General features: G+C 43.0%; 1 protein-coding gene across 3 annotated transcripts in view; it reads right to left on the bottom strand.

The window, feature by feature from the left end:
* KALRN (kalirin RhoGEF kinase) overlaps positions 1 to 20,969 on the bottom strand; it is a 1,228,991-nt gene that overhangs the window by 173,567 nt on the left and 1,034,455 nt on the right. For all 3 annotated transcript variants that reach the window (XM_088460751.1, XM_088460749.1, XM_088460750.1), the window contains 2 exons: positions 19,195 to 19,380; positions 18,688 to 18,859 (listed from right to left, as the gene is read on the bottom strand). In XM_088460751.1, coding sequence (XP_088316877.1) covers positions 18,688 to 18,859; positions 19,195 to 19,380 — 358 coding nt within the window. The remainder of the gene's footprint in view (positions 1 to 18,687; positions 18,860 to 19,194; positions 19,381 to 20,969) is intronic.

Below are 20,969 nucleotides of genomic sequence, written 5' to 3'. Positions count from 1 at the left end.
ACAGCAGTCATCCTGTTGCAAAGCGTATAACTGAGGCCTTGACAGCTATGTTGGTGTTAGACGTGCTTCCGGTATCCGCCATTAGTGCAGTGGGATTTAAACAATTGATGGGGGTAGTGTGTCCTCGGTACCAAATCCCGTCTAGATTCCACTTCACTAGGCAGGCGATACCGAGAATGTACAGAGACGTCAGAAAAAGTGTCCTCAGTGTCCTAAAAAATGCGCTTGTACCCAATGTCCACTTAACCACGGACATGTGGACAAGTGGAACAAGGCAGACTAAGGACTACATGACTGTGACAGCCCACTGGGTAGATGTATCGCCTTACGCAGCAAAAACAGCAGCATCACCAGTAGCAGCATCTCAGAAACTCCAGCTTGTTCCAAGGCAGGCTACGCTGTGTATCACCGGTTTCAGTAAGAGGCACACAGCCAACAACCTCTTAGAGAAACTGAGGAAAATCATCGCCCAATGGCTTATCCCACATAGAGGGGAATTCAATATGAAACGTTAACCTCGCCAGCGAGGTTTTCGCGGCACATCGGAGGTTTTGCCAGCGAAAAAGTATCGTGCGCGCTCCCGGTTATCCCCGTATTCAATTTGAAATTGTTGAAAACGGGACCCGACGATACTTGGATCGGCAAAAAAAAATGGAATTTTCTGGAAATAATTGTAGGAGCCCCCTAAAGATGTCCAGACCTCAGGGATCACTATGGTTACCCCCGTTTTTGCCTGCAGTAGAAAGTCAGGGTTTTTAAATAGCCGCGCAGGTGTTTTTTTTCCCGACATTGAAGAAGTGATGCAGAAGAGCACTTAGGTTTTTTTTTTTCATTTTTTTAAATGGTCCCATCAAATTTGGGGTACATGAAAATGGGTACTAGCATATTTTTAAGTCCCAAAAGGTAATTTTTAAAAATTCAGCAAAAATGCACCTGCCGCTACTTTGCGCAATGAATAAAACACCTGCCCGATACTTGGGGACCCCACCAGAAATAATTTCGTTAGTTTGGTAATTTTTTTACCTAAATTTTTTTTTTTAACCCCCCCCCCCAATTGTCTTTTTTTTTTTTTAATGGTGTCCCGATTTTTTTGGGGACATTTTTTTTTTTTACATTTCTTTTTAAGGGGACATTCCCAAAACTACAGGCTATTTTTTATAAGCCTACACCCCCAAACCCCTATTCTGCATTTTTTTTCACTTACTATAGTGATTTGAAAAATTATCCCTGTTTTTTTTTAAAATGACCCTTGACCCCATTTAAGGAAAAAAACGGGAATTTTCGGGAAATATGCCTGGGACCCCCTAAAGATGTCCAGACATGGGGGGTCACTTTGGGTAACCCCGTTTTTGCCTGCAAAAGAAAGTCGGGTTTTAAAATAGCTTTGCCAGGTGTTTTTTCCTGCTGCGGCTATTAGAAACCCCGACTTCCTTCAGTAGTTAAAAATGGGGGTACCCATTGTAATCCCCCATGTCTAGACATCATTAAGGGGGTCCCTAGAATATTTCCCGAAAATTCCCCTTTTTATTAACCTGTAAAAAAATCTGTAAAAAAGCCAAACCAGCCCCAGGCTTGCCAGCCAGTGGTGGTTTCTAAAAATACGGGGAACAAAATGTGTAGGGTTCCACTGTATTTTAGAAACCAACACCAGGCTGCAGGGACTAGTGCTGGTTTTAAATATAGGGGGCAAAAACAACGTGGGGTACCCCTTATATTTAAGACCAGCACCAGACCCAACCGACCGGGCTGTAATGCCACAGTCCGGAGACCCAATCACCGGGGCTCCAGGTCTAAAGCATTACACCCCAATCGGTCAGCGCAAGCCGGTGATCTCGGGGGAGTTGGGTACCCCCCAAAAAAGGGTCTCCCCTCTCCCGAGCACCACAGGCTTACGCTGAAGCCTGGGGCTCATCCCCATACCCTGGAGAGGTGGGTATGGGGGTAATAGGGGAGCCAAATAATGTAACACTATTGTAATTTACAGTGGAACTACAAGTGCCAGCATGCTAGCCATTTTGCACTTGTGGAACTACAAGTGCCAGCAGACATGCGGCACCTGTAATTTCACTGTAAAATAAATAGTTAAAAAAAGACAAAACACACACACCGTGACCAGTATAAGTTTATTACACACACCTACCCATTCACACATACTTACCTATACCAGATGTTCTGTCCTCTTCTCCAGTAGAAATCCATGATGAGTGGCCCTGCAAAGAAAGATTTCATACTCACCTACATCCAGCGCTGGTCTCCGCAGTAATCCAAGGCAGTTTAAAAACAAAAAACGCATTTAGCCGATCCACGCAACAGCTATCTGTATGTGTGTTGCCACACATACAGATAGCTCCCGAATGGCCGCTGCCGGCACTTCACGGGGCATTGCAGTCCCGTCAGCCAATCAGCGGCAGCGCTAACTGCAGAGCGCCCGCTGATTGGCTCCGGCTATTGACAGCTCCCACGTGGTGTGACTCGCCCACGTGGGAACTGTCAGTAGCCGGAGCCTATCAGCGGCCGCACTACAGTCAGCGCGGCCGCTGATTGGCTCTCAGGACTGCAAGCTCCGTCGATGTGCCGTCAGCTGGCATTCGGGAGCTATGAGTATGCGTGGGAACACACATACTCATAGCTCGTTCGTGGCTCGGGTAAGGCGTTTTTTGTTTTGCCAAGTACGTGGATTACTGCGGAGACCAGCGCCAGGATATAGGTGAGTATATGTGTGAATGGGTAGGTGTGTGTAATAAACTTATACTGGACACGGTGTGTGTGTTTTGTCTTTTTTTAACTATTTATTTTACAGTGAAATTACAGGTGCCACATGTCTGCTGGCACTTGTAGTTCCACAAGTGCAAAATGGCAGGCATGCTTGCACTTGTAGTTCCACTGTAAATTACAATAGTGTTACATTATTTAGCCCCCCTATTACCCCCATACCCACCGCTCCAGGGGTATGGGGATGAGCCCCAGGCTTCAGCGTAAGCCTGTGGTGCTCGGGAGAGGGAGGACCCTTTTTTGGGGGGTCCCCGACTCCCCCGAGATCACCGGCTTGCGCTGACCAACTTGAGGTGTAATGCTTTGGACCTGGAGCCCCGGTGATTGGGTCTCCGGGCTGTGGCATTACACCCCGGGCGGTTGGGTCTGGTGCTGGTCTTAAATATAGGGAGTACCCCACGTCGTTTTTGCACCCTATATTTAAAACCAGCACCCGTCCCTGCAGCCTGGTGTTGGTTTCTAAAATACGGTGGAACCCTACACATTTTGTTCCCCATATTTTTAGAAACCACCACTGGCTGGCAAGCCTGGGGCTGGTTTGGCTATTGGGGGGGGGGGGGCCTTATGTCATTTTTTTCCTAAATTTGTACAAATTTTTTTTACAGGTTAATAAAAAGGGGAATTTTCGGGAAATATTCTAGGGACCCCCCTAATGATGTCTAGACATGGGGGATCACTATGGGTACCCCCATTTTTAACTCCTGAAGGAAGTCGGGGTTTCTAATAGCCGCAGCAAGTGCATAAATGCGACTTTTAAGAAAGTGGTGCAGAAGAGCATTTAGATTTTTTTTTGGGAAAAAATAACTATGCCCAGCAAATTTGGGGTACTTGAAAATGGGGGTCAGCATATTTTAAAGTTGCTAAAGAGACTTGAAAAAATCATGAAAAACCCACTTGCGCAAGGAGCAGCAATGAAAAAAACACCTGGGGCATACTTGGGGACCCCCCCCAGAGTCAAGTTCGCTATTTTTTTACTTTGTTCCCCAACATTTTTTTTTTTGGCCCCCAAATTCAAAGTGCTTTTTTTGGGGTGTCCCGATTTTTTTTTATTTTTTTTTTTGACACAGATCGTTTCAAGGGGTCATTCTGAAGGGTGCAGGCTATTTGTTTTAAGTCTGCACCCCTAAACTCCAATTCTGCACTTTTTTTCGCCACCTATTCAGTGGTGAAAAGTTATCCCCGTTTTTATTTTCAAAGACTTTTCGAACCTGCGAAAAGTCTTTGAAATTGAATACGGTGTAAAACTAAAACCTGCGATAATGACGTCATAGGTGCGAAATTAACGCAAAAACTGAGTTTTCGCACCCATATTGAATACCCCTGTTAGACTCTCCTGGGGATTTGTGATATCTGACAAGGCCACCAATATTGTGCGGACATTACATCTGGGCAAATTCCAGCACGACCCTTGTTTTGCTCACACAATAAATTTGGTGGTGCAGAATTTTCTGAAAAACGACAAGGGCGTGCAGGAGATGCTTTGGGTGGGCCGAAAAATGTCTGGCCACTTTCGCCATTCAGTGACTGCATGAAGTCAGTTCTGACACTGCCAGCTTGAGTCAGGTCATTCCCCTCATCAGGCTTTTGCAGAAGCAGCTGGAGAAAGTGAAAGAGGAGCTAAGACAGAGCGATTCTGCTCGGTATGTGGGACTTGTGGATGAAGCCCTTCATTCGCTTTGCGAGAATTCGAGGGTAGTCAATCTGTTGCAATAAGACCACTACATTTTGGCCACCGTGCTCGATCCTAGGTTTAAAGCCTACGTGGTGTCTCTCATTCTGGCGGACACAAGCCTGCAGAGGTGCAAAGACCTGCTGGTGAAAACGCTGTCAGCTGAAGCGGAACGTGACACGTCAATAGCTCCTTCTTCATTTTCTCCCGCAACTGGGGCTGCCAGGAAACAACTTAGATAACCTAAGCAACCCACTGGCATTGATGCAGGGCAGGCAGGACCAAGTTTGGACATCTGGTCTGGACTGAAGCCTGCCAACAATTTCTGACATGTCTACTGTCACTGCATATGATACTGTCACCATTGACAGAATGGTGGAGGATTACATCGGTGACGGTGACAGCATCCAAGTAGGCATGTCAGACAGTCTGTACCTGTACTGGCAGAAAAAAGAGGCAATTTGAAGGCCCCTGTACAAACTGGCTCTATTTTACCTAAGTTGTCCCCCCTCCTGTGTGTACTCCGAAAGAGTTTTTAGTGCATCGGGGAACCTTGTCAGTGAAAGGTGTAGGAGGTTGCTTCCACAAAATGTGGAGATGATGAGGTTCATCAAAATTAATGATCAATTCTTCCAGGAAGACCAGCCTCCAGAAAGTACAGAGGGACCTGTGGTGGTGGATTTTAGGTCATGCTGCAGCAATGGACATTGTTGTACTGGCAACCAGCATGTGTTACAGGGAGGTCCTTTATAGCACCAGGCTGGAGCGGATTGGCTGAGGCAAATAGGGACTGCTGCTGACTGGATGCATCGGTATCACCTGACCTGGTCCAAGATGGCTGCGCGCAGGTCCTGGAGAGTTTGAATGCTGGCACGCCACGCCAGGGGAGCCCTTACACTGGGCCCCCAAGCAGAAGCATTAACCCTGACTGCTAGTCAGCCCAGGCAGGGGATCCCTGGGGAGCTGAGGACCCCCAATAAAGGGGTCCCCCTCTGCAGTGTATCCCAGGCCTAGGCTGATAGAGTATAGTGGCGTTGCTGCGGAACAGATGTCTGGGCGCCACCATGTTGTCTTTGGTCATGTGACAGCAGGCCAATCGTCTGTAGGTCACCTGCTCTCTCTGGCCTATCACGGAACGTACTGGGTACTTAAGGGTGTTTGAAGCTCCCTGTAGTTGCCAGTGCAACGTGTTCACAGCGTAGCTGAGAGAGAGAGTTCTCTGCACTCCTGTACCCTAGACTTGTGCTTCAGTGCTTGACCTAGCATCTTGTCGGCCTCTGGCTCCCTGCATAGCCTGCACCGTTCTGCCTTGCCTTTGTTCTCCGCTGGAGAACAGCCCTGCACCTTCCACCAGACCCACTCCTGAACCTGTCTCCTCAGTTAACCCATTCCTGCGCAGCCATTATCACAGCATTACCGGATATCCCCTTCAGCCACTATTCAGCAAACCAGGATATCCACTTTACTCTCACAGTCTATCTGGATTCATCTCTGTCACTGATCTGGACATTCGTTTACTCCCATTCACTACAGCTCTCTTCAGCCACATATATCAGTTTGTTTATTACTGGACTTTAGTTTATCTTATTATTCATGTCTACGGACATTCACATTAAACAACCCACCTTTCAGTTTAAACCTGTTCCGATGTCTGCTCCTCTTTCCACAACAAGCACAGACTCTGACACATGCAGTCTATGCAACTGAGGTCTGAGCAGGACATAGAGCTGCGCAGATGGGATAAGAGTATGGTGGATGGGAGGAGAAGACAGAGCGGTGTGGATGGGGCAGACAGAAAGGCGTGGAGAGGGGAAGATAAAGCAGTACAGATGGGGGCGAGCCAAGTGATGCAGATTGGTGGAACACATGTGTGGTGCACATGGGGGGGGAGACAGAGTGGCACAGTTTGGGGGAACAGAGACGTGAATGGGGATACAGAGTGGCATGGATGCGGGAAGACAGAGCAGCGCAGATGGGTAAAGACAGATTGGTGTGGATGAGGAATACAGACTAGCACAATGGGAGAACACACAACAGTAGGGATTGGGGAAGACAGATTGGTGCTGATGGGTGGGAAGACAGAGGTGCAGGTGGGAGGGGAAAAACAGAGTGGCACGGTTGGGGGGGACAGAGTGGTGCAGATGGAGGAAGAAAGAGTGGCAGAGATGAGGGGAAGACAGTGACGTGACTGGGAGCAAGGCAGTGGTGCAGATGGAAGGAAACACAGTGGCACGGATGCAGGAAGACAGTGCGGTGCACATGGAGAAAGACATATTAGGTGTGGATTAGGGCATGCATACTAGCACAGTTGGGAGAACACACAGCTGTAGGGATTGGGGAAGTTATAGCAGCATGGAGGCGAAGATAGTGTACATGCATAGACAGAGTATGATAGTTTTAGCAATTAGGGAGCTGAATGTGTATAATGAATGAGATGGATGTATTGAGTGAGAAGGATGTTGGAACCCAGTAGGATTATTGTGGTGACTGAATGGGAAGACTGTGGGCACTGAGTGGGATGTGGGAGTAACATAACTGCTAAGACCTCAGTGCATAGACTGCATGTGTGTATTTCAATGAGCACACAATTCTGTGAATTAGCAGCTCCACCATTTTGTGAGTGACACAATCTCACTCTGTGAGAGTGCTGAATCTGCAGTTAACCACATGGTGTCATGGCATACCATATCTGTATTACGCAAGGAACACATCCACTAAGGCATCAGCCTTAATGAGCGTAATTTCATTGCTTTTTAAAGTTTGAGTGGCAGAAATTAAATAGGTTTTGTGAAATTTCAGATCATGTCTAAGAAGCCTTAATGGGACATGTGAAACAGGAAGGTTTTTTGTCTATGGAGTATATATATATATATATATATATATATATACTGTGATAGGATCACTGGTAAAGTGGTCTGTGGTAGGTACATTTGTCCCAGATTCCTGTCTTTTGTGTTTTAAACCCCCAGGAGAAAGTCTGCAGTGTAGCAGGCTTGAGTTTCGGCTTTTTGAAAAGCCGGTTTGGGACTTGGGGGTTGTGGGTGAGAGGAGAGGGAGGGCTCCACCCACGGCCACTCCAGGTTTTGGTTCTCGCAGCCTGGTAACAGGCTTGTTAGTTTTCCACCTGAGAGTGGCCAATATAAGCCTAGTTTGCTTAGGGCTGATTGTCTCACCTGGGAGAGCAGACAGGGAGTTTGCTCAGAGACACTTGAAAACCTAACTGTGAGTGTTGTGCCTTTGTTGCTGGTGAGGGCATTAGGCCCTGCCAGGTTCTGGTAGTGAGGGAACTACCTGTGAAGTTAGTGCCCTGACAGGGCTAGGATTTATGTTTATGTTTTCTTCATGTTATTTCTGACATTGTACAATAAAGACCGGCTTGTACTTGCATCCAGACTGGTGTGCTGCTTCCCTTCTGCTGTGTGTGTGTGTAAGGAAGGAGTCCTCTACCCAGGAGAGGGGCCCCCTTACCTAACTGTGTCACAATATATATATATATATATATATATATATATATATATTTATTAGGGATGTGCATGCTCGCATTAGTTCATGGACTTTTGTCCAGGAATGATATCTGTCCATGAAAGATGGCATTTTGCCTCTTTCTGAGACCCGATTTTTGGCAGGGAAAATCCGAACTAATACGAGCCTGCACATCCCTAATATATATATATATATAGCATACTCTAATAGGGCGCCACTTGGAGACTTCTTCAAAGCAACCTAGGTTGCTTGGTGAATTTGTCTTGTGTCAGTATTATAGATGTTTAGATTGCTATATGTGCGTATATGGGAATCTGTTTCCTACTTTTTTTCACTTTTTAGCTAGTTTTTATGCACAAGACTTTAATATATTTATTGTCATTACACTATATGCATGTTGTGATATATTTGTAGGTGCTTTCACCTATATGAGTCACATAGTTGATTATACACTTGTTTTTACATACTGTAGATTATTTTTTTTAGGTATTGATGATGTCTTTGTCAGTATGTACTTACACATTTCTTGTTTGTCGATTTAGGTGATTCATTAAGCATTGATTGTTCATTTTCCGGTTTAAGGATGTTGTTTTTAACATTATCGACAGAGAGTACATATACCTGATATGTTCACAAATCTACTAATGTTTTACAGGATTTTCACGGAGGTGCATATAGTCAATATGACTTCTATTGTTTTTTGTTTTGGACACAGCCTTACCAGGGCTACAAGTCAAGCCCTGGCGTTGTCACTTCTGGTGGTGCAGGAATCTCTGGCCCCGGAAGGGAACACACTGGAAAATGGCTCGGCGTGGTAGCGGTGGACACAGGGGGGTAATGAAGGTAAGCCTATTTCATTTGTTTGAACTTGATCTATAGCCAATTGCTACCTGCCTGTGACCATGGCCAATAGCTGCCTTCCTGTAATCGTGGCCAATCACTACCTGCCTGTGACAGTGCCCAATCACTATCTCCCCATGTCGTACTGCAGTTTAATACTGGAATGCGGCTATGGGCTGCGGCCAATAGGTTTCTGCCAATCTCCCCCAACAATAGCTGATGGTAAGTCAGCAGCTGTGGAGTCTATAAGAAGAGGTAAAGGAATCAGGCATTTTTACTTCTGAGTCTCTTCATCATTACCCTTGCAGAGAGAAAAAAAGGTGTTGTGCTTATAGCAACTTTATATAATATACAGACAGTCCATTCAATTTGCTTTATTCATTTTACCAAAGTGGGCCTGATTCTTAGCCACGTAGCGCAAAAGCACTTCCTTGCTATACGGCCATGCATCTAAATGTGCAAGAGACACTCATTTTGAGTTTGTTTAGATGCTGTAATCCCGCTTGTAATCAAAACTTGCACCAGCCCCATGCTAGGTGCACAATCTCTGACAGACTTTGGCCTCCAATATTATTGATTAAGCATCTGAGTTTGCAACCACTTTAGCGACAGTCCCATAACATGCCCATGAGAAACGGCATCTCCATACGTCTGAATTGCCACATCCCAGTCACTGCCCAGGAACACTCAATATATTTTTGAGAGTGTGCGTCTCAATTGGTTCAGGGACTCTGGACACAAACCGTGGGACACGTGACTTTTTAGCTACTTAGATGCACGCATGTTTAAAAAACATGGGACATTTGTGTGAAGATCTACATAGCTTCCAACGCAGAATCAGGCTCTTTATATGTCCTTTTTTCTGTATTTTAATTATGACATTGCTGTCATTGCTAAGCAATCATTTACTAGCAATTCCATGTGGGGAGCTCTGATGCCATGGATAGGCCGTACTGAGGTGAATTTAAGGGCTTTGTGAGGGAGGTCTCATATATGGGGCAGTCTGATGTGTATTTGAGGGCTCAAACTGTTTTATATATTACACTTAACCTGACATTCTGATGGGACCCAGAAAAAGTGCTATAGGATCCCAAAGTTTTTAAGTGATGGGTTACTGGCACTCACACTTTTTGACGCCGCGCGATCACTTACAGTATATATATATATTTTTTTTACCTTCGCTCCTGTGCCTATTCTTACATCATCTAGCTACTACCACTGTCTACTTTATTCTTCATTTGCTACTAACACCAAATCTCCACTTTTATTATACTCATTAATAAGCTTTTGTTGTACAGACAACTTTTCCCACATTGTACTTTTTCTTGCATTCCTGGAAATCTACACTTTCTCTTACACTCCTTCATTCCTACTTTCAACTCTTCTTTCCCCTATTTACCTAATCCTTACCATGGCCATGCTTTCTTCAACTTCATTCAGTGTCTACCTAATCTTTTGGTCTGCCCCTTACTTCCACCTTTATCCTTTCCCCCTGGTCTCCTCAACTTCCTTTTCCCATTATTCTCCCCTGCTCTGTTTGCCTTCATTTCCCTCCTCTCCCATTATTCCACTTTCATTCTCTTAAACCCCACCGGGGCCCTACTACCACACTGCTAATCTCTCCTCCCACCCTCATCTCCCTGTCATTTCACCCCACCTCCATCCACATCTCATTAATCTTCCTCCCTGTCCACCTCCTACAGGTTCCCCTCCTAGCACTGGAGCCCGCATGATCACTACACTCTATTCACCTCGGTCCCCCAAATTAATCTCACCTCCACGCTTACAGCAACCCTGAATCTCATTCACATCTCTTCCACAAACTTTGTCCCTCTATCCTGTGCCCTCTGGAATGCCGGATCGGTCTGTAATAAACTGGTCCCCACCCATAACCATTTCATATCCAACTCCCTGAATCTCCTAGCCATTACTGAAACCTAGAAGTCACCCTCTGATACCACTTCTCCTGTAACTCTCTCCTCTGGGGGCCTCATCTTCTCACACACACCCCGGCCTGGGGGTCGTTATGGTGGAGGTGTTAGGCTCCTTCTATCCCCTGGTTACTCATACCAACTCATACCTTCTGAATCAACCCTTACATTCTCTACATTTGAATTTCATGGCATACGCCTCTTCCAACCAGTACATCTCCGAGTAGCTGTCATTTACCGTGCCCTGGCCCTCCCTCCAAGTTCCTTGATAACTTTGCTTCCTGGCTCCCTCACTTTCTCTCCTCAGACCTTCCCTCCATTATCCTAGGTGACTTCAATATTCCAATTGATATGCCCACAGAATCCTCTGCCTCCAAACTCCTCACCCTCACATCTTCATTTGGCTCTCCCAATGGACCTCATCACCCTCCCATGTGAGTGAGTATTCGCTTGATCTGGTCTTCACTCACCATTGTGAAATTTCTGATTACTCCAATTCCCCATTCCCCCTCTCTGACCATCACCTTCTCTCTTTAACCTATCCCTCTGTCCTTCCCCTCCTCTGCCTCCTAAAGCCACCATCACTAAGCGTAACATTGAGACTATCGACAAGTTATCCTTTTCTTCCTTGCTTGACTCACTTCTCTCCCCTATCCTCTCTCTCTCCTGCCCTGAACAAGCTGCTTCCCTATACAATGACTCCATTACTTCTGCTCTTGACTCTGTTGCTCCGGCGATCACTACTCACCCTCGCAGAAACACACCTCAACCTTGGCATTCCAAATGCACCAGATTCCTCCAAAAGTGTTTGCGAACCGCCGAGCGACAGTGGAGAAGATCACACTCTAAGGCAGATTTTCTCCATTTCAAATTTATGCTGTCATCCTACAGTGCTGCTCTTTCTCACTCTAAACAGTCATATTTCAAGAACCTCATCTCCTTCCAGTGGTCTCAAATCCACAACGTCTCTTCACCGCCTTCAACTCCCTCCTCTGCCTACCCCTTCTCGTCTCTCCTCCTTACTCTGTGCCCTTGACTTTGCTACCTACTTCACATCTAAAATTAATTCCATATGTCATGACATCATATCCAACCAGTTCCCCAGCTCTCAACCTCCTCCTTTCCCAGATCACCCCGTATCTGGAGATTAAGTCATGGCAGTCATCCGGTCCTCCCCCCTTGACCCTATCCCCCCCACTACCTTTCTTCTTCTGCCTGCTCCCATCTTGCCCACCTCCTTAATCTCTCCCTCTCATCAGGCACTGTCCCTTCTGCACTCAAGCATGCCCTCGTCTCCCCCATTCTTAAAAAACCTACCCTTGATCCTAATATTCTCTTTAACTACCGACCCATCTCTCTCCTCCCTTTTTCCTCCAAATTCCTTGAGCGTATTGTTTACAACCGCCTTACCACCTTTTTTTCCTCACACTCCCTCCTTGACCTTTTTCAGTCTGGCTTCCGTTCTTTCCACTCCACTGACACTGCCCTCACAAAAGTCAGCAACGACCTCCTTGCTGCCAAATCCAAGGGCCATTACTATCTGCTGCTTTCGACACTGTGGGCCACCCTTTTCTGCTGCAAGTCCTTCACTCCCTTGGTCTACGTGACACTGCCCTTTCCTGGCTGTCCTCTTACCTCTCTGACCAATCCTACTCTGTTTCCTCTCATGACTCCTCTTCCCCCCCACAGCCTTTTTCAGTAGGTGTTCCCCAAGGTTCTGTTCTTGCACCGCTCCTATTCTCCCGCTATACGTCCTCTCTAGGTGAACTCATCAGCTCTTTGACTCCATTATCATCTCTATGCTGATGATACTCAGATTTATCTTTCCTCCCCTGATCTCTTCCCCTCTCTGACTCGTATCTCCAACTGTCTCTCTGCTATCTCTTACTGGATGTCCCAGCGATTTCTTAAACTTAATATGTCTAAGACAGAGCTGATCGTCTTCCCACCCTCCACCATAACCTCAATTCCCACTATTTTTTTTATCTATTAATGGCATTACTATCTTATCTAGCCCCAAAGTGTGCTGTCTTGGAGTTACCCTGGACTCATCCCTCTCCTTCAAACCACATATCCAGAACCTCTCGCAGTCCTGTCGTTTTCATCTCAAAAATATTTCGAAGATCAGACCCTATATCAACCAGGAATCTACTAAAACCCTCATACACTCACTGGTCATCTCAAGATTGAACTACTGTAACCTCCTCCTATCTAGCCTCCCCAAATCTCATCTATCTCCTCTACAGTCTGTCCTCAATGCTGCTGCTCGGCTCATCTTCCTCTCCAAAAGCTCTACATCTGCCTCCCCTCTCCTTCAAGCCCTCCACTGGCTCCCCTTTCCTTTCAGAACCCAATTTAAGGTTCTCACCCTCGCTTACAAAGATCTCTCCCAATCCTCTCCCATTTTTATCTCTGATCTAATCTCCATTCACTCTCCTGTCCACCCTCTTCGTTCAACAAATGCATGCCACCTTTCATGCCAACTGATTGCTTCCTCTCACCTCCGCACCTTTAGAACTATCTCCCTCTCCCCATCAGACTCTCCACCTCTCTACAATCATTCAAACGGGCTCTCAAGACCCTGCCAAGTTGTTTTACTTCTCCCTGGTTGGATGCTCACACCCCTTGCAGCTACTGGCCATGCCCCTTAGTAGATCTCTCACTCCCGTGGCACAAAACATTTCCTAAACTCAATAAACTTTCCAGCTGCTCTACCTTTACATACCAAGCAACCTACGTCTGAAACAATCTATGAGAATTTGTTAAGTCTGTTAAAACTATCTATGTCATATTATAAGCATGAGTGCAAGTCCATCATAAGGTATGTATTCTCCTCAACAGCATCTGTGCCCCTCGCAGAGGTGACCATTCTGCTAGTGAGCCCCATTTTTGCCAGCTACATTTATTTTATAGCTGATCATATGGTCAGAATCATTTATCCTATAGTCCAGAGGTTCCCAAATGCGGTCCTCAAGGCTCCCCAACAGTTCGTGTTTTAGAGATATATATGGTTGAACATAGGTGGTTAAATAACATTGATTGAGGTACTAATTAAGTCACCTGTGCTCAACCATGGATATCTCTAAAACCTGAACTTTCGGGGAGCCTTGAGGACCGCGTTTGGGAACCCCTGCTATATTACATAATTTGGTCAGTGCCAATAATCCTATAGTCCATTGTAGGTCAGTGCCATTTATCCTATAGTCCATTGTATGGTCAGTGCCATTTCACCTCTAATCCACCATGTGGCCAGTGCCATTTATCCTGTCGTAAACAAAATGGTCATTCCCCAATTATTTTACAGTCCATCATATGGCATGCCCCTATATCCTATAATTTAACATAAGACAAGCCCCATTTATCCAAAATTGTGTCACAGTCAGTACAGTTTATCCTATAGTCCTTCTCAAGGTCAGTCCCATTTATCCTATTGTTCATCAAATGTTGAGCACCAGTTACGCTATAGTCCATCACATGGTCAACTCCATTTATCTTATATTTCATTATATGGAGTAGAGCAAAGAGAAAGACTGCGCTCTAGAGTCTATGCCGGGACATCAGTTCAAAACATACAATAGAATAAAAACAGCATTTTATTGTAATAAGGCTATACGCCAATTCAAAAATTGTATACACAATAAATTACATGCAAGAGAGTTGATCAGACTCTCAGTATTAAGACAATAAATATATACACGAATGACACAAAGAGGTATAGTTAACCAAACTATATTGGAGTGTACCAATATAGAAACACTGAAAATGATGATACTAGTGACACATATCCGAGATACCTCTGACTTATTAAATAAATTAAGCACTATTACCTGGCGCCCAGGGTATGCCTTTCTTACCCTTGACGTCCAGGCTCTTTATACCAATATTCCACATGAAGCTGGGATTCTGGCAGTTGGAGAAATGTTCAACAAAGATAATACCATTTCCTATGCTCAACGAGATTTTTTGGTGAATTGTATTCGTTTTATTTTAACGCACAATAATTTTATGTTTGACTCCACCCACTATTTACAGATTCATGGAACGGCCATGGGCACCAGATTCGCTCCGAGCTTTGCCATTTGAGGATAAATACATTTGGGATGGATCAGCCGGAGCGGGTCTGGTGTTTTATGGACGTTACATCGATGATTTATTTTTGATTTGGGATGGGGATATTTTTTCTGCCACTGATTTCACCTCAGTTTTGAACACTAACACTTTTAATTTACGGTTCACCTCGCACTTTAGTCATACTTCAATTGATTTCCTAGACGTCACGTTGTCGGTTGCAGATGATAAAATCATCTCTACTCTCTATACTAAACCAGTAGACTCGAGCTCTTATCTTCATTACCAGAGTGGACATTATCGTCCATGGATTGATAATATTCCTAAGAGTCAAATGGGGAGAGTTAGACGTAACTGTACGAGAGATGAGGATTTTCATCTTCATGCCGACAAATTAACTGAAAATTTTGTGATGAGAGGTTATCCTCTTGAACTAGTGGAGAATGCTAAAACTCATGCTGAAATGACCCATAAGTCTAGGTTGAAGGAGACTGGGCCTTATGCTAATAATACTATTGTACCAACTAATACCTTGGACAATATAGCCGATATCTCTCTACCCTTAGAAACTAACACTAAATCTATGAAGAAAGATGTTCCTTTGGCCTTTATATCTCAATTCAATAATAAATCAAATAAAATTAAGTCAATCATTAATAAAAATTATAAAATATTATTGTGTGACTCAGTTCTCTCATCCAATATTGCCTCAAAACCCACTGTCATTTTTAAAAATAGGAATTTAAAAAGTTTTTTAGCTCCAAGTACTTTTTCTAGAAATATCAAAGAGAATATACATATTAATACTTGGCTTCCGTTGAGACCAAATGGATGTTTTCCCTGCAATCGTATGAGATGTCTTACGTGTAAACATATTAATAAAAATAAGCAAATTGTATCAGCCATAACAGATATTAAATTTGATATTACTAGTCACATTAATTGTGAATCTAGCTATATTATATATGCACTTAGTTGTGCTTGCTCTTTACAATATGTAGGCCGAACAACTAGGGCTCTCAAAGAACGGTTTAGTGAACATAGACTTAATGTCATTAAAGGTTTGGCGACACATAGTGTTTCCACACATTTTTCTGAGGTCCATCAGAATAATCCAGCCTGTCTCAAGATTGCGGGGATAGAACACATAGGAATTACCAATAGGGGTGGTGATAGATTCAAAAGACTATGTGAAGCTGAATCCAGGTGGATTTTCAGACTTCAAACACTTTCTCCAGATGGCCTCAACGAAGCACTTGAATTTTATGATTAGTATGTTTATGTGATTGTGTATGTACATGCATCTATATATATGTATACTAGGGATGTGCAGGCTCGGATAGGTTCGAGTTTGCACGTGGAGTTCGGATTTTTCCCTCCAAAAAAACGGAACTCAGAAAGAGGCAAAACATCATCTTACATGGACGAACATCATCATTCCTGGACAAAAGTCCAGGAATGATGATGTTCGTCCACGTAAGATGACGTTTTGCCTCTTTCTGAGTTCCGTTTTTTTGGAGGGAAAAATCCGAACTCCACGTGCAAACTCGAACCTATCCGAGCCTGCACATCCCTAATGTATACATGTTCTATATGTGGGTGCGGGTTAGACCGTAGCTGCTTTCTATGTACTGTCTGGTCAACCAAGCGACCATGGCCTACCCCCCACCCCCTTCCCCACTTGTTTTTGGTTCATTTGTTCTTGGTCTATTTACTAGACCTTGTTTGTGTATGAGTGGGCTATCATCTGTCCAACTTGCCTATTGGTATTTATCCATGTATTCATACATGCACATATATGTTTTTACATGTATGTGTGTATGTATTAATTTATATACGTTCGTTTGGGTCAGGTTGATTTTAGGATTGAGTTATTCCTATTTAATTATTCTTCTTTGACATCCGTCCAAGGATCTTTCCTCTCTTGCTATTTATTCTATTTTGTTTTATTTTATTTATTTTCTTTAATAGGTTTATATTGTATTAGTTCTAATTATCTTAATTATTGATTCTATTTTTATTATTATGATTATGATTATTATTATCATTATTATCACTATTTATTTATATAAGTTGTTTATTATTAATAACTAGATTCTTCAAGTCATATTTATGCCGGGACATCAGATCAACTTTAATACTATATAATATTATTATTAAAATATATAATTTCTATATTATCTTTTTATGTAGCGATATATTTTTTAATATTTATTTAATAATTAATTATAATTTATCTTTATGTGTGTATATGTATGTACATATATATATATATATATATACATATGTATATGTGTATATATACGTTTATATCAATTCAATATTGTATTAACTATTGGTATAGTAGAACTACATATTAGTCGGTTTGTGGTTTAATGGTTAATTTTTACCTGAGTTCTTTAGAAGCTGCTAATGATAGTATGAGATCCACTGGGAGTAACTACAAACCTGCAGAATTGAACTCTTAATGAGCTCTATGGACAAAACAGACCAGACTGAACTAATTAACTAATCAATTAGCTGTGTTCTAGGGCTATTTATACCATGTAATGGACAATGGGGAACACTTGACTTGAAAAAGGCTACAGTAGTAGCCGAAACGCGTTGTCGTTCCCTGTCGGTGCCTGGAGACCTTACCTGCTATCTACATTCAGCGTCCGTCTGCACGCCTCCAAAAAGACAAGCTGGCAACTGTTACTCTGACCAACCTCCGGTCCATCGGGAGTCCTACTGCTTAAATAGCGGAGATTGTATCTACTAACTGAGCCGCTGGGATGCTCACCTCCTGCTCACCTCCGTATTCATTGTATGACCGCTACTTCACTGACACGACCATCACCCGGCTGCTATTTAGAGCCGAGGGACCTCACGGTCTGGCATTGTCTGCATCAGCGCCGCACTGAGACGGATGTCATCTGGCGCAACATCTACAGGTGTAAAACATCATTCACGTCTTTCACCTTACAGTGTCCCGGCTGCTGAGAATTTGCTATGAGGTATTTGGCATACTCTGGAGTGGGCTGGTAGCTGGTATCACCTCACGTCGATGGTACATACCTGGCCTATATTAACTTATCCTGCTACCTACGGCTCTAGTTCTACATCCCCACGGCTATTGCTGTGCTTACAGAGACACAGCCGTGTGTATATATATATATATATATATATATATGTTGGAGGAGGCTGAATGTTGATATTTTTATTATAAATGTGTTTCAATCAGCTGCGATATATACAGCATTGAGATATTGAGAAAGTACCTTCAGGAGAAAGAATCTTTATTATTACTTTGATATACTCCCTATATTGAATTCTATACGAGACTTTCCTTAGAAGGTTGGACATACCTTATCTGGTCATTTATATACGAGACCTTTCTCACTACTAAGGATCTCCAGGGTCACTAGCATCATCATTTTCAGTGTTTCTATATTGGTACACTCCAATATAGATTGGTTAACTATACCTCTTTGTGTCATTCGTGTATATATTTATTGTCTTAATACTGAGAGTCTGATCAACTCTCTTGCATGTAATTTATTGTGTATACAATTTTTGAATTGGCGTATAGCCTTATTACAATAAAATGCTGTTTTTATTCTATTGTATGTTTTGAACTGATGTCCCGGCATAGACTCTAGAGCGCAGTCTTTCTCTTTGCTCTACTCCAATTAATAAGGTTGACATAACCTTATTTGACTGCTGAATTATTGTCAGATTTTTCTATTCTATTGGCGCTAGGTTTTTTCCTTTATTTGTTTATATTTCATTATATGACCAACCCTATTTATCCTACAGTCCATCATAAGACAAGCCCCAATTATGCAATTGACCTATGGTATGGTCATATGGTAAGCCCTCCACAGCTTTCTGACCATCACCGCATCACTTTTTCATTCATCTGTCCTCTAACATGTCACTCACCATTGAGGAAGTCTCTCTGGGTCTCTAACACTTGACTGATGTCCTGTACCCAGGCCTGTTTGATTTCAGAATTGGCGGCCTGGAGAATGACTCTTTCCGAGGTGTCTCTGCTCATCAGAGCAAACTTGCAGGGATCATTGTCCATGCTTTCTTCCAAGACCAGGTAATTCATCTGTCAGAGAAGGTTGGCAAATTAACACTGCAATACCCACACTTTATTAGATTTCTGTAATTGAGAAAATAGTAGTGAAAGAAAATAATTCTGCTCGCCATTCCATCGCCCCTGGTAAAGGAGCACTCACCCATCTATCACGTTAAGACAAATGAGTGCTTGCCTGTATATCGCTTGAGGCAAAAGAAACATTTGCCCATAAACCAAAGGAAATTATTCCTGTTCAAAAGTTTAGGAAAGGATCCCCCATCACTCTAGGGAAGGGTTGTATGGTTAGGGTTATTTGCCCATAAACATGGGAAAAGGACCTTGAGAAGATTATTATTAGGCCTCACCTTGATGCCCCTTTTAAACATGTATCCTGGGGTGGAAGAACCTTTTCGGAGAAGTTCACTTAAAATAACAATCTGTTCAAACAGGAAAACCCGCCTCTCTTTAGGTCGAGACTGGAGACCGGATTCCTGCTCAATAACATAAAACGTGTCCTGTTGGAGCAGTTTTCCCTGGGCTGTCAGCTTACCCTGGGGAAAATTGTACTGTTATAAGAAAGTGATACATTTAACATGGCAATACATATTATATATATATATATATATATATATATATATATATATATATATATATTTACACAGCAGGTAAAATAACTATTGAACACATCAACATTTTTCTTAGTAAATATATTTTTAATGGGGCTATTGTAATGAAATTTTCACCAAATGTCAGCATCAACCCATGCAAAGAAATCAAACCATAGATGTCCATAAATTAAGTTATGTGTAATAATGTTAAATGACACAGGGAAAAAGTATTGAACACATGAAGAAAGGGAGGTGCAAAAAGGAATGGAAAGCCAAGACACGAGCTGAAATCTATCAGTAATTAGAAACCTGGTCAGTGCAACTTAATATAATCTGGTCCAGTCCCAACTGATGGCCTATAAAAAGGTGTCTCATTACCAAGGTGTCACACAAGAAACATCTCATGAAGGGTAAAAGCAAAGAGCTCTCTCAGACCTTCGCAACCTTATTGTTGCAAAACATACTGATGGCATTGGTTACAGAAGGATTTCTAAACTTCTGAATGTTCTGCGGTGAGCACCGTTGAGGCCATAATCCGGAAGTGGAAAGTACATCATTTCACTATAAACCGGCCATGACCAGGTGCTCCTCACAAGATTTCTGACAGAGGAGTGAAAACAATTATCAGAAGAGTTGTCCAAGAGCCAAGGACCACTTGTGGAGAGCTTCTGAAAGATCTGGAATTAGCAGGTACAATTGTTTCAAAGAAAACAATAAGTAATGCACTCAACCGCCATGGCCTGTATGCACGCTCACCACGCAGGACTCCATTGCTGAGGAAACGCTTGTTGAAGCTGACCTTTGGTGAAAATTTCATTACAATAGCCCCATTACAAATATATTTACTGAGAAAAATTTTCATGTGTTCAATACTTATTTTACCTGCTGTATGTGTGTATATATAATATATATATATATATATATACATACACACACACACTTCTATAGAACAATTTGTATTGTATTGACAAATATTAAGACTATCAGCAAAAAAAAGTGATCAAAATGCTTCACATTTTTTAAATTGAGTAGTGTTTTAGTGAAACTTTTACATATACAGTCAGGTGCATAAATATTGGGACATTGTCAGAATTTTCATATTTTGTCCTCGTTTCACCACCACAATGGCTTTGAAATGAAACAAACAAGATGTGCTTTAACTGCAGACTTTCAGATTTAATTTGAGGGTAATTACATCCAAATCAGGAGAACGGTGTAGGAATTACAACGGTTTCTATATGTGCCTCCCACTTTTTAAGGGGCCAAAAGTAATGGGACAAACTAAAGAATTCTAAATCTAACTTTCACTTTTTAATACTTTGTTGCAAATCCTTTGCAGGCAATTACAGCCTGAAGTCTGGAACGCATAGACATCACCAGACGATGGGTTTCATCTCCGGTGATGCTCTGCCAGGCTTCTACTGCAAATGTCTTCAGTTCCTGCTTGTTCTTGGGGCATTTTCCCTTCAGTTTTGTCTTCAACAAGTGAAATGCATGCTCAATCGGATTCAGGTCAGGGGATTGACTTGGCC

This window comes from Taudactylus pleione, unplaced genomic scaffold (genome assembly GCF_031769625.1).
Source record: "Taudactylus pleione unplaced genomic scaffold, aTauple2 ptg000977l, whole genome shotgun sequence".
In the NCBI taxonomy this organism is placed as follows: Eukaryota; Metazoa; Chordata; class Amphibia; order Anura; family Myobatrachidae; genus Taudactylus; species Taudactylus pleione.
The sequence above is the reverse complement of the archived record's forward strand: the minus strand, read 5'-3'. Positions and strand labels throughout refer to the sequence as shown.